The 15103-nt window shown below is 36.1% G+C and overlaps 1 protein-coding gene across 2 annotated transcripts in view; it reads right to left on the reverse strand.

Moving 5' to 3' along the window:
• PPP1R21 (protein phosphatase 1 regulatory subunit 21) overlaps positions 1 to 15103 on the reverse strand; it is a 59656-nt gene that overhangs the window by 15005 nt on the left and 29548 nt on the right. For both annotated transcript variants that reach the window (XM_058551279.1, XM_058551278.1), the window contains exons 12-15: positions 13844 to 13980; positions 9267 to 9359; positions 4597 to 4724; positions 2044 to 2196 (exon numbers count right to left, since the gene is read on the reverse strand). In XM_058551279.1, coding sequence (XP_058407262.1) covers positions 2044 to 2196; positions 4597 to 4724; positions 9267 to 9359; positions 13844 to 13980 — 511 coding nt within the window. The remainder of the gene's footprint in view (positions 1 to 2043; positions 2197 to 4596; positions 4725 to 9266; positions 9360 to 13843; positions 13981 to 15103) is intronic.

The following is a 15103-nucleotide window of genomic DNA, read 5'->3' on the forward strand; positions in this document are numbered from 1 at the left end:
ATTTCACACTTTATATCAGAATAAAAAAATTCAAGATGGATTAAAGATTTGAAGCTAAAAATTTAGAACACAAAAATACTGGAAAAAATATATGTGAACCTTTCTATAATCTTGGAAAGTATCCCAGCCTAAAAATCACCACCATAAAGAAAAAGACTAGCTTACTGATATAAAAATTAAAACCTCTGTTTTGAAAAAATACTACAGCAAACTGGGGGAAAAATACTTCCAACACAGACACAGGATTAAAATTCTTAATATACAGGCAGCTCTTTCAACCCGAATTAGGAACATTGATTTAAAAATAGGTAAATGACTTGCACAGCGAATTGACAGAATAAATACAAATGATAACGTTATGAAAGGATGTTCCACTTCAACAGTAAGCAAAACAATGCAAATTAAAATAACAATAATAAATCTCTTGTCTCTGAGATTGACAAATACTAAATTTATGGGTTTAATTTATACTTCTATGACTGGTAAACTATAAATAGGTAACCTTCCTGAAATGTAGTCTGAAAAAATGTGTTAAAATTTGAAACATTCACAGACTTTGAACCAGCAATTCCATTTTGGGGAATTAATCTTAAAGATATCATTAAAACAATCAGACAAATATAAGGAGATAAGTAGCCTTACACATTGCTAGAAGTGTAAAATAGTACAGCCACTCTTAAGGGAAATTTGCAGTAAATATTAATATTTAAAATGTGCAAACCACAATATCCAGAACATTCCACTTCTCAATTTTCCACTCATGTGCCCAAGGAAGCATTTACAAAGCTATTCATTGTAGTATTATTGTAACAGTAAAAAACTGGAATCAACCTAAATGCTCACCAATGAGGTAATACTTAAATGAACCATGGAATAACTATACTATAGAATTCTATGCCATATTTAAAAGGAATATAGTAGGCACCATGTGTAATGATATAGACAGATCTCTAAAATATATTTTAAATGAAAAAAACAAGTTGCACAATGCATTTAGGTAAAAAAAAGAAAAGAAAATTCTATATGTTGTATATTGTCTATAGATTTATATAGATGCATATAAATGCTCCAAAAGAGTCTGGAAGGTTACACACCAAACTGATAACTATAGTTACCTCTGGGGAGGAACTGGAATTAGGCATTGTAATTTCCCTGTAAGATTTTACTGTAATACAAGAATGTATTTATGCATTATGTGTAATTAAAGTTAAAAAGAAATAGGAGAAAAAGGTAAAAACAAATGCACAAGGTTGCATGTGCAAGAATAGCCACTGTAGCACTGCATATAACAGTGAAAATGGGAAACCTAAATATCCATCAGCAATAGATTAAATTATTACACATTTACAGAATGAAAAACTATAGATGAAATATTATAGAGGCACTAAAATGACAGCAATTTATATTTACAGATATATAAAGATATCTACAATTCATTAAGAGGAAAAAACTAGATTCTAAAACAGTATATGTATCCAGATATACTTTGCTCTTTAGAGCATATATATGTGTGTGTTTGCGTGTGTGTGTGAGTGCGCAAGTGCGCACACGCATTAAAATTTTTTTCGATATAGATATACTTGAATAAAGTTAAGAATAGCTACCTTTGGGTGGTGCGATTTGGGGTGACCATAATTTTCTTCTTCATGTACTGCTGTATCTTCTGATTTCTTTTTGCAATGACTGTATATTCTTATTATATTCAGAAAAAAATTATAAATGTATTTCAATTTTTTTTCTGTTTCTATAAGTTTAAGATTTCTGAAGTTTAACCTACTGGTTGCCTGGCTGCCTCACCCCATACACTGTACCAAGCACTGTGGACATGAGTCCAACAAGGCCTATGCATATATCACATAATAGGTGACGTTTGGGTCTCTGTCACCTCCTCCTCTCCAAAGACCCCCCCTTGACTCCCACCAACCACCTCTGCCCCCAGTTGTATAAAATCTAAACAATATGAACTGTAGAAAAACTCTTGCCATTCTCTAAAATTATTCCTGATTTTTCCTCTGATTTAAATGTTAACAGCAGCTCACAAACCTTTCTCAACGCCTTCATATAGGCAGCAGCTTTTTTCTTGTATTGTAGCATGCATTCGGCTGAAAGAGGATTAATGAATCCACTCGCTGACTTAGGCCCATAGCTCAGTGAAGCAATGAAATAGTCCACATTGTTGCTGAAGAAAGATGCAATCTAAACAAAGTGTAACAAAAGATAGATTTTTGTTTTCCAATAATATACCTAAAATATATATATCTAATAGTTTTTGAAGTAAAGTTAAAGATGCTGAGAATGAAAGTGAAATTTCAACACCTGCCCAAAAGCCCACATTTATTTATTTGAGCAGAATACCTAGGGCAATAATTTATAATAAAAAGATGATACCAGCACAAATATTGAGACCAGACCTCTGACATGTCCTAATATAGACACTTCCTATTCTTCCTAAAAACCAAGACTAATTCTGATTTATTCTGTAGACGATGTTCATAAGCTGTTTACTTCATTAATTTCTGCCACTGCTCTCAAAATATCCATGTTTGGACTTATACATTCCATTCAAATTTCACCTTTGAATGTTTCATATTCCAATGTGAGACAAGCATCTTGACAAGCATTCCAATGACACAAGCATCTTGAATATGTTATCTCCACTTAAATTTAATTCTGTAAATCCCAATTTGTGGGATTTGTAATTTGTGAATTACAAATATAATAAAAAAAAGACAGAAAATTCAAGAAGTCCTTGTTATTTACAGATTTAACATTTGTTAAATCTATGTAAGAAGCCACAAAGATCCATGACTGTAATTTTCCTGAGCCATGATTTTGAAACTACAGTGCTATATAAAATGGTAATATAAATAAAAATGTCTGAGGTTATAAGCCAGAAAAATTAAAGTCTTGGATACATTAAAGAATACCCTATTTTGATAAAGAAGAAGTAACTTGTGAAACAAAGTATTCTACCTCGGCAAAAATTACTTAAAAATGAAGCAATTAATCACTAATGGTCTGAAAGGTTATATTTTTCACTAATATTTTACCATGTCAAATGAAATTCTCTAATGTATTTAAGAAAATGAGGAGTCTAAACATCCTGAGCTTTATAGTCCTTGTGAATGACATGGATAATCATACACCTGGTGTTAGCATTTAGGTCATGGTAGTATATAATGAGGTTTATGTTCTTTCTTCTAATAGTTCTACATTTTCCAAGCATTCTTTAATATGTAAATGTTACACATTCCTACTGTTTTTTTTTAAATTACAAACTATAAAATTTAATCTAATCATCACACTAGCTAAGTATTAAGCTCTGAACATTAGTTCAGATACTTATTTTAGTTAAAAACTGTATATAAAAATTTCAGAATGAAGATCAAATACCTTTCCTTGAGACAACATTTTAAAGTTTCAGGCAAAGTACACCTAAAATAAGTTATGAAGGATCCAAGTATTTAATATTTCAGAGTTCTCATAAAAGGTGGCAGAGACTCTTGTAAAATACTAACGTTCTCTTTTTCCAGAATTTTTTCTTAATTAAATCAAAGTTAAAATTATCCTCAGGAAGCTTCTGGCATGCCTGTAGATGAAAGCATTCAAGAGGGGGCTGTGGGGATGGTCTTCTGGCTCAGGAATCCTGTAAGCACAGATCTGGGAGCTGACAGAACCCAAAGATAACATCTTTTAATTATGGCCTCAAACTACAGCAAAGTGTCACAAAGACCAGTCTAAGTTTGGGAAAGATGACATTCAATATCTAACATGATCTGTGATCATTTCTTATTAACTTAAACCTCTTTAAAAAAATTTGTTCCTATTATGGTTAAGCTATCAGAAAAATAATAGTATATAAACACAGATAGAGACTAGCATTTCCTTGAGAAATTATGTTGAGTCTGCTGAAATAAATGGGCTAAGACAGTCCTGAATACAGTCCTTTTGGTTTTATATATATGGGTAGTTCTCAGAGAAATCTTAGTCATTAATGATGACAGCCACAGGAGCACACATTCTGAGAATGTGACATCTCCTGAAACCAGAATATCCAAGATAAGATTTTTAAAGAAACTGCACTTTGGTCAGTGTATAATAATAATTAAGTGCTTAATGATCCAAATGATTATTATTTAATATTAAGTGTTCAATGAAAAAACACATCTTGAAGTCACTTTAAAAGAATTTGTTAAGATATAAGTGTTACCAATGAACAAACAAAAGACTAGGAGAGAAAAAAAATATTAATGGAGGTTTTGTTTTTTTTTCTTTTTATGTATATTCCCAATTTCTATATAGCAGACCTTTGGTATACACAAGAATCTATACTGAGACAATATAGAATCTTCAAATTATCAAATATCAAAAAATAAATAAATAAATAGTGAGTGTTCCACTTACTTTCATAAATGCTAGTCACTACCATATTGTTTTAAATATTGGGTAGGAAAGAGGAAAAGGGAGACAACTTTACAAGAAAGCCTGATATTCCAAAATCCTCTCATAGATCAATTTTCTTACGTCATTCAACAAAAAAAAGGGAGCATATTTAAGAATTGAATTTAATCTCAATATAAACCAGAGAAAAATTACCTTTCCTGCTCCATTTGTTAATGCCACTACTGATGACAGGATACAGTCATTGGTTGTTATGAGCTTCTGTGTTGCTGTTGGAAGTTCATGTTCTATTGTAGCTTTTTGACTATAATGTTTGGAGATATCTATATAAGCAATCAAATGAAAACTCATTACTATCTATATACAAGATGCATACAGATAACCAGCCCGTTAACTTCTTATATCTACTCTTACAGATTTACAAAGTAAATCTGACAAAAAATGGTCCCAAATATAAGGATTGTGGTGAACACCAATTAGGTCACAAATTCACGTGGAAAGAACACAGAGAAGTGAGGGTCTCTTAATACCATCCTGGTGTCTCTATTACAGCCACCAGCTTGCGGGTCTGACTCTCCCTCATTTGAGAGCTAGCTCTTGTTCTAGTGTTGGGTAAATGACCAGTATTTACCAGTTAAAAATCCTGTTTTGGGGCCGGCCCCGTGGCCTAGTGGTTAAGTTCGGCATGCTCCACTTCGGGGGCCTGGGTTCAGTTCCCACACATGGACCTACACCACTCAGTGGCAGCCATGCTATGGCAGCAACCCACATACAAAATAGAGGAAGATCGGCACAGATGTTAGCTCAGGGCGAACCTTCCTCAAGCAAAAAGAGGAAGATTGGCAACAGATGTTAGCTTAGGGCGAATCTTCTTCAGCAAAAAAAAAAAAAAAAAAAAAAATCTTGTTTTGATAGTCCAGCAGGAACAAAAGAGAATTTATCTTGTACTTATATAAGGAAGCCATGAGGCTGGAACAGAACAGCCAACATAGGCAGATGTCCCACAATCTTTATTGGACCTTTGCTAGGTTGCTAGTACAAACCCCAACTAACAATGAGAAATGTCTACACAACCAAATAAGGATTGGATCCTCTAGTGTCTGGCTTCACATGCCACTGCCTCCAGACCAAGAATATTACAACAAAGGCCTGTGGTTAGAAAAGCATAGAAGAGAGGTTTAGATATAAAACTGTTTAACAGAGAAACTGCAGTAGACGAAACTGGCCAAACGGCTAAGCTTGGGGTTTTCTGGGTCTCTGAGAAGTACGATTTTGTCCTGAAAATAAGGGAAAATGGGAGAATTACTAAGAAGGAAGAGTAATTATATTTTTAAATAATGAAGTGTTTACAATACCGTATCCTTTGAATTTTTTACAATACTTCAGTTACAACAGCATGAATTATCATTACCAAAAAGCTAAAAATAAATCACAAAACATGGAAATTAACTTTTATAGCAGGTGTGCCTGCAGAGCATTTCATTTATTCAGAATAAAGAAATACAGTTGATTTTAGACTATAGATAATTAAAAGAAGACAATTTAGAAAGAAATGGTATTTAAGATTTAACCTGATTATGATCATGATATTTTAACACAAATTTACTGTTTTATGAATGAGATTACTTTTAATAATATTTTAAAACTAGGGAATTGTTTAATTTATATATTTTATATACATATATATACACTTTTAATTTAAGATAGTTTTAGATTTACAGAAAAGTTACAGAGTTTCTATATACCCTTTAGCCAGTTTTCCCTACTATTAACATCTTACATTACTATGGCACAGTTGTCACAGTGAAGGAACCAACTAATTGGTAAATTACATTTTATATGTATACACACACACACACACACATATATATATATATATATTTTTTTTTTTTGCTGACAAAGATTTGCCCTGAGCTAATATCTGTTGCCAATCTTCCTCTTTTTGCTTGAGGAAGATTTTCCCTGAGCTAACATCTATGGCAGTCTTCCTCTATTTTGCATGTGGGTTGCCACCACAGCACAGCTGCTGACAAGTGGTGTAGGTCCGCACCTGGAAACCAAACCTGGGCCACCAAAGTGGAGTGTGCTGAACTTACCCACTAGGCCACAGGGCTGGCCCCTGAATATATTTTCTTAAATAGATGATTATCCTCTATATATTCATAAGATATCCAAGTGAATAAAAATTCAATTGGAATGCTGAACATTTTTTGTATACTGAACTTCCTAGCCTCTAAAGCAGACATTTTCTTTCTACACACCACAGAAAGTTTATTCACTATTTTACTGTAAGTATAAAATGCTATCATACAACTTGGTTGGTAGGCAATCTTGGTTGATTGGTAGGTGACTGACATACTTATGAATGACGTACAAGACCAAGAACACTTACGTGGCTTCTAATGCATCAATGCTACTGTAGTTTGACTATAATAATTCTCCTAATCCAATTGTTTACTCTTTATTGAGTCCAAATATTTTAATTATTTAGGATGTTCCTTGACATTATTAACTCCAAAAAGAACAAAGAAATCATGTGACCTAGAACAGAGATTTATTTTTCTTTTATGTTTCCTATGACTCTACTTGCTTTAGACCTGAGACTAAAGATAAAACAATTCTTGGGGCTGGCCCCATAGCCTAGAGATTGAGTTTGGCATGCTCCGCTTTGGCAGCCCAGGTTCAGTTCTTGGGCGCAGACCTGTACCACTCGTCAGTGGCCATGCTGTGGCAGCGACCCACACACAAAATAGAGGAAGATTGGCACAGATGTTAGCTCAGGGTGAATCTTCCTCAACGAAAAAAAGAGGAAGATTGGCAATGGATGTTAGCTCAGGGCAAATCTTCCTCAGCAAAAAAAAAAAAAAGGAGAGAGGAAGAAAAAAGAGAAAGAAAAGAAACAATTCTCCTTTAGAATGCCACTTGTTAAAAGATTAATTCACTCCCATTTTAATTCCATGTAGGATACATATTTTATAAATCTCTATCTCTTTTCACACTGAGACCTGTCTGTCTACCTGCCTGCCTTCCTTTCTTCCTTCCTTCCAACTTAGATCAAGCAATATTCAGGGCAAAACAGGAAGGGAAGATGTTTGAATAAGAGTTCTCTTAAAAACAAAGTTTCTTCTGTTAATGCCAGTTAATGCTCACTCTGAGTTTTCATGAGAGATACACAACAGTCTTCCAAGCTAGGTAAGAAGACAGATTTGAAGTGTAAACCTGGCAACAGGACCCCGTAACTGCTTGCCAACCATCCTTCATGTTTCCCAATATTTTCCCTTTATATTATGTTCATTTCCAAGGACAGAAACAAGTGGAAGCACACAGGGGGCTCAAGGGGCCTCTGAGTCTCTCATAATCTCCATCAGCTCCTGCCAAATAATAACAGTAACATTCTTTGATTTGGACCACTTGACAGCTTCTCAATATTTTGTAATTTATGAACAAAAGCATCTTTAGAAAACTGTGTATATTATAGATTAATTAAAACAGAAATACAAATAAAATCAAGAATATAAATAAAATCAAGTTTTTTATGTAAATGAAGCTTTAAGATCCTTCTCAATGATAGCTCTAGCTCTAACCCCTCCTTTATAGAAATTCTGGAGAAAATACTAGCAGGAAAAAAATCATAATATCAGCATAGGAAAATCTAGAAAACAAAACCAAAAAACCTGTAGCCACAGAGCTACTTGTGGTTTCAGTGGCCTACTTCTAGGTTAAGCCAAGTCATGGAACAGGGGACTAGAGTTAAGCCTGAACTCCCCAAACCAAACACTGCAGAGGAAAAAGGTACCAGTCCCTTAGTTTTTCTAGAGACCAGACTAGGTTCTGCAGGGTTGGGGTTGACTGTTGTCACCAGCCACCATAACTGTCTATCCAAGCTGTAATTTCTGCAACCATAGCTACCTCCAGAAGTACAGTGACTGTTAAAGTTCCTTATAATTGAAGATAAACCCTAAGAAGGACCATTCTCTAGACCGAATGGTAGGTGATGCTGGATAATACTGCTGAAACAAAGAATGATTCCCAGTGCCATAGGTTACCCGCTAATTTATAGAAGAGCCCCCAATATACTCACCTTACTATTTTCTGTGAAACTAGTAATTGGCCACTAATTGTTAATTAACCACAATGAATAATCTAGGAACCTGGGCTATTTCCAATAGTCCTTAATAATTGCTCCCACTCTCTCTACCTTCCCTTACCCTGAGAGTCTTCAAAATGAAAAGAAAGGAGGAGAAAGCCTAGAAGCAATGCAGAGGGATAGAGAAGAAAGTCAGGACTCAGAATCACACGCTAAGAAGCATATAAAATGCCCTTCAGCAGACTAGACTCTTAGGCAATTGAAAGCACAAGCAACTGAAAACTGACCAGGGCTTAACAACAGACCTTCATTTCTTAAGGCTCTGCTGAACAAAACAGGACTTAAAATGGGCACTTTAAATATAAAAATGCACAGGATGGTAGAAAGTTAGTGCATTCTTTCTGGGAACTTTAAACCTTGGTTTCCTCAAATCCTTTATGCTTGGGCTCTAACAAGTGCCAAGTATTTTGGTAAATACCTCTGAACAGCATGTCTGGTTTGATAAAATTCACACACCTGCCTTAAGTCAGTGCAATGTATTTTTGGCTCAAGTACTGTGCACAAGGGTTTCTCTTCAGCACTTTGTTTACTCTCAGAAATAAGGCAGATGGAAAAAGCAGAAGGCAGTGAGCTGTGCAATTCAATGTAAGCCAAATGCTACTAAGCCTTTATCTGGGGTCTATTAGCCTTGGGAATATTTGTTTAAATCTCATTCAGGCAGATCTGAGAAAGTGGGATGAAGGTTTTAAGTTTATTTATGTTCTTTTTCAAGCCTCACCTTTCATGACATCATGAAGTCCATGCAGAGCAGCACCAACATTTGTTAAGACGGAACCGTAGTTTGTCCGAAGGAGTCCATCTGGCTCCGTACCTAGGAAACCAAAATCACAAACCTAAGCATTTTCCCAGAAGACTTCGCCTGAAAAAATGACAGCCCACCATCTCTCTCTACTTTTGGGAAAAGAGAAATGAAGACTGCTCATGATATGTTGAAAATAATGGCTCTTAAAATTATTGAAGACACATTCAGATAACAATGGTGATAAATATAGACACATCTAACTGATTTGCATCTCCCATGTACACAAATATTTTTAATGGTTAAGAATCAAAATTAAATTGCTAAGCAAGACTATGTCTTTCATGATTCTTTTTGAAATAAAAGTCTTTGTGAATTTTCACCTTGTTACTATATAACACATTTCTCATTTTATTTTTTCCCTACTCGTTATTATTTGCTGAACATCACTAAAAACACTATTATTCAAACATCACCGAGTTCTACTTCTGGCATGACAGCATAAGCAGCTCCAAAGATCTGCTCCTCAGCAAAATTGGTGAAAATTATTTAACAACAATCATTTAAAACTCTGGAAATGATCCTAAGCGTATATAGCAAATGAAGAAACATTTATTCATGACAATCTTTAACAACTAGGTAAGAACAGTAAGAATCTGTAGTATTTGAACAGAGACCCACTCCTTCCCTCTGCCCCCCAGCTCAAGTGAGCTGGAAATCCCAGTCTAGACTGGTGCAGCCAAGAACATAGGATTCCTTCTCCCCTAATTCCCAGTTGGAGGGCTGCATTTCTCATCCTGGCCCCAGCTACCTGTTGCTGAGGCTAGTTCTGGGTAAGTATGACCCAGAGGTGGGGGCTCTCTTCTTCCACCCAGCCCCGATTCATGGGATGGACATGGTGCTGCTGAGAATCTTGGGCCCTGATCACCCTTGCCCTGGCTCATCAACAGGAGTTCCATGCCGAAAAACCAAGCCAAGGAGACCTGGGGCTGTGGCCCTATCCCCTCCACGGAGCCCCCAGCTACTAATGCAGGGGTGTCACTCTGAGAGAAGTACATCATTGTCCTCACCCCGAGAACCATGGCTCAGAGATTTAGCCCAAGGGAGAAACAATTCTTAAAACAGAAAACTCTGAATCTCTTCCCAAAGGAACTGGCTTAATTCATAACAGAACACAAAAAAGTTTAAGCCTAAAGGTGCTCTCAAAAATAATGGAATTTGTGCTAAAAGCAAAGAGAAAATTGGTAGATTCATTAGAGATATAAGTTCAACTGTAGGCTGATTGGTTTATCATAGAGAACCAGAGAAAGGAACAGCTAAGAGCCCTCCTGGGGTCAGAACAAATCTCAAACACTGATCTCAAAAACTATACCTGCTAGGTATATGCTAAGTCTATAACTATACCCATAAAGGAGCCTAAATTTAATTGGATCAGTCTGTGGAGCAATTTATGCCCCCATTGTTGAAAACAAGACAGCCATCAGCCAGCAACTAGTAGAGCTAAAACCTGGGCGTGATTAGGAAAGGAGACAGTGACAGACAGCCCTGCCAAAACCACTGTCATCCCAGGGTGACTGTGTCCATGCCCAAGGCTGAACCCTTTGAGAAGCAGCATCAGGGTGCAAAACTTATACTCCAAGGGGCTGGCCCGGTGGCGTAGCGGTTAAGTTCGTGCGCTCCACTTCTGGCGGCCCAGGGTCCGCAGGTTCAGATCCTGGGTGTGGACCTACGCACTGTTCATCAAGCCATGCTGTGGCAGCATCCCACATAAAGTAGAGGAAGATGGGGACGGATGTTAGCCCAGGGCCAATCTTCCTCAGCAAAAAAGAGGAGGATTGGCAACAGGTGTTAGCTCAGGGCTAATCTTCCTCACAAAAAAAAAAAAAACTTATACTCTGAAAACTACAAAATAACATTTAAAGAAATTAAAGAAGATCTACATAGATGGAAAACTACACCACGTTCACAGATCAGAAAACTTAATACTGTTAGGATGGCAATACTCCCTGTATTAGTTTCCTAGGGCTGCTGTAACAGAGTATTACAAATGGGGCGGCTTAAAACAACAGAAATTTATTCTCTCACAATTCTGGAGGCCAGAAGTCTGAAATCAAGGTGTTGACGGGGCCCCACTCTCTCTAAAGCCTCTTGCGGAAAATCCTTCCTTGCCTCTTCTAGCTTCTCTTGGCCCCATGTGTTCCTCGGCTTATGGCAGCATAACTCCAATCCTTGCCTCTGTCTTCATATGGCCTTCTCCTCTGTGTCACTCCTGTGTCTCTCCCTCCAAATCGCTCCTGATAAGGATACCAGTCATTGGACTGGTTGGGCTCTCCCAAAACCAGTATGACTTCATCTTAACCTGATTACATCTGCAGAGATCTTATTTCCAAATAAGGTCACACATACAGAGGGTATATTCTAACAAGGGTTAGAACTCCACATATCTTTTGGGAGACACAATTCAAACCACAAAACTCCCCAAACTAAGCTACAGATTCAAAATCTCCATCAGAATCCCAGCTGACTTCGTTGTAGAAACTGACAAGCTGATTCTAAAATTCACGTGGAATTGTAAGGGACCAAGAATCACCAAAATGATCTTGAAAAAGAAGAACAAAGTAAGAGGACTCTCACTTCCTGATCTCAAAACTTACCACAAAACAACAGTCATCAAGATAGTGTGGTACTGGCATGGGATAGGCAAGTAGACCAATAGAATAGACCTGAGAGTCCAGGAATAAATCCACACATCTATGGTCAACTGATTCTTAATAAAGGTGCCAAGGCCATTCAATAGGAAAGGAATAGTCTTTTCAATGAATGGTGCTGAGATAACTTGATAGCCACATGCAAAAGATGAAGTTGGACCTTTACTTCACACCACATATAAAAATTAACTCAAAATGGATCAAAGATCTAAATGTAAGAGCTAAAACTATAAAACTCTCAGAAGAAAACATAAGGGTAAGTATTCATGACCTCATATTTGACAATAGATTCTTAAATATGACCAAAAGCATGAGTAACAAAAATAAATAAATTTGACTTCACCAAAACTAAAAACTTTTGTGCTTCAAAGGATACCATCAAGAAAATGAAAAGATAACCTGCAAAATGGAAGAAAATCTTGCAAATCATATATCCGATAAGGGATTTTTATCTAGAAAATATAAAGAACTCTTACAACTCAATAATAAAAAGACAACCCAATTAAAAAATGGAGAAAAGATCTGAATAAACGTATCTCTAAAGAAGATATACAAATGACCAATAAGGACTTGAAAAGATACTAGACATCACGGAAATGCAAATCAAAACTGCAATGAGATACCACCTCAAAAAGTCAGATGATAACACTAGGATGGCTAAATCCAAAAAGTCAGATAATAACAAGCATTAGTGAGAATACGGAGAAATCAGAACTCTCCTATACTGCTCATGGGAATGTAAAATGGTACAGTCACCTTGGAAAACAGTCTGGCAGGTCCTCCAACAGTTAAACATAGAGTTACTATATAACCCAGCAATTCCACTCTTAGGCATATACTCAAGAGAAATGAAAAGATATGTCCACTCAAAAACTTTTTCACAGTCTATAGCATCATTGTTCACAAGAGCTAAAAGATGGAAACAACCCAAATGTCCATCCACTGATGCATAAATAAAATGTGGTATTCCATACAATGGACTATTATTCTGCAATAAAAAGGCATGAAATACTGATACATGCTACAACTTGGATGAATATTTAAAACATTATGCTAAGTGAAAGAAAGCAGTCACAAAAGACCACATATTATATGGTTCCATTTATACGAAATGTTCAGAATAGGCAAATCTACAGACAGAAAATGGTGGCTTGGTGCTGGGGAGGAGTGGAACAGAGGAATAAGAGGGTGTTAACTAAAGTACACAGAGTTTTTTCTTGAGGTGATGAAAATATTCCAAAATTGTCTGTAGTGGTGCACATACCTGTGACTATAGTATAAGCCATTGAATTGTACACTTTAAGTGGGTAAACTGTAAGGTATATAAATTATATCACATTAAAGCTGTTAAAAAAACAAACAAATCACTACCAGGAAAATCATAGCATCCTTAAAAACATCATTTAAACTGAGGTCCATTCAATTACCTGAAAATACTCTTTCAAATTAGACCAAAGAGAAATAAATAGCATTTTTACTATTAAACCTCCCCTATGCTACTTGTTGAAAGGTTGCTACAAATTCTTATGCTTTGCTCCTCTCCATTTAAAAATGAGAAAGGAGAGAAAGGGAATTAACATTGAATGCATGTCTTCAATGCCTGATATTGTACATTCTTAACTTAATAATCACGTTTATCTCCATGTTATAAATGGGATAACAGGCACAAAGAAGTAATGTGATTTTCCCAAGGTCATAAACATATAAGAGGCTGGAGAATTTAAATTCAAGTTTTTCTGATTCCAGATCCTAGACTCTTCTCATTCAACCAAGCTAAACCATCTCCCTTCCCCAGCCTCTTGTACTCTAAGTTCTTCGAGTTGAAGCATGACCAACAAACACACTTACTTGGCAAGGCAAGAAGCCTGATGTAAGTCTGCAGCTTCTCAAAAACAGCTGTCATCTTCTTCATGTCCTGAGACAGCTCTAGATTCCTGGCTCTTAACGCAGTTGTGCAAAGAGAAGATTCACATTCTTCTTCTAAACTAGGAATGGGCAGATTTTTTTAAAAGTGAGCATCCTGAGCAATTTTGAATTAGCTATAAAAAATCATCTAAATTCTTAAATAACTATATCCAAAAAGAGACTTTGCAAAAAAAGGAATTTGATCTCATTTACAAGGTTCCATAATACATACACCTTGCTGCAAATGCCAATGGAACAGAGGACTAAATGCCCACTATCTTTCCACTCTGAGAGCAGCACAAAACTGTTTCCCTTAAAAATACTTTTAAGAGAAAAACATTTCATAGACTGAATTCCTAAACAGAATTAATTAAATAGGAACTAGCAGACAGAATCACTAAGAAACCTTTTTCAACATATGTAGTTTCAAAAGCCAAACAGATTGGAAAAAACAATCTATAGGCTCAAATCTAAAAGTAAATGCTTAACACTCATAAAATACTTTGTCATTTTCAATTTTAAATGGTACTTGGGAAAACTTAATTATAATGTTAAAAAAAACATGTGGACTCAACAGTGTTTATTAAAAATGTGCAGGTAATCAAGTAAAATGCTTTTTACACAAAGCTGGAAAAGTTATTAGCACAAGAATGTTAATAATATCTCTTGACCTTGCCCCTCTCCTCTTCTACTTTATTTACAGCAGACAGCTCCATTGAATACTGAGCCCATTTACTACTAAGGAACATGTCATCTGTCAATTAAAGTGGTATTTAAACCAATGACCAAAACATTGCCTAAAAACATGAATACCTGATGAGGTAGGGCTGAAAGCATATGGGACAGAACATTCCAAGAATAGGAATCTTAGATCAACAAAGGACTTATCCAGTGTTTCTAAAAATGTAATAGTGAAAAAATAAATTAAGATAAAATAAAAATGTATAACTATTTCAAGTAGTAAATACCACTTTTGCAATGATTCTTAAACAGATTCTTTTTAATAAAAGCCAAATCAATAAGGTATGTTCGGAGCCGGCTGGGTGGTGCAAGTGGTTAAGTGCGTGCACTCCGCTGCAGCGGCCCGGGGTTCGCTGGTTTGGATCCCGGGCGTGCACCGACACACCACTTGGCAAGCCATGCTGTGGCGGCATCCCATATAAAGTGGAGGAAGATGGGCATGGATGTTAGCCCAGGGCCAGT

This window comes from Diceros bicornis, chromosome 12, assembly GCF_020826845.1.
Source record: "Diceros bicornis minor isolate mBicDic1 chromosome 12, mDicBic1.mat.cur, whole genome shotgun sequence".
Classification (NCBI taxonomy): domain Eukaryota; kingdom Metazoa; phylum Chordata; class Mammalia; order Perissodactyla; family Rhinocerotidae; genus Diceros; species Diceros bicornis.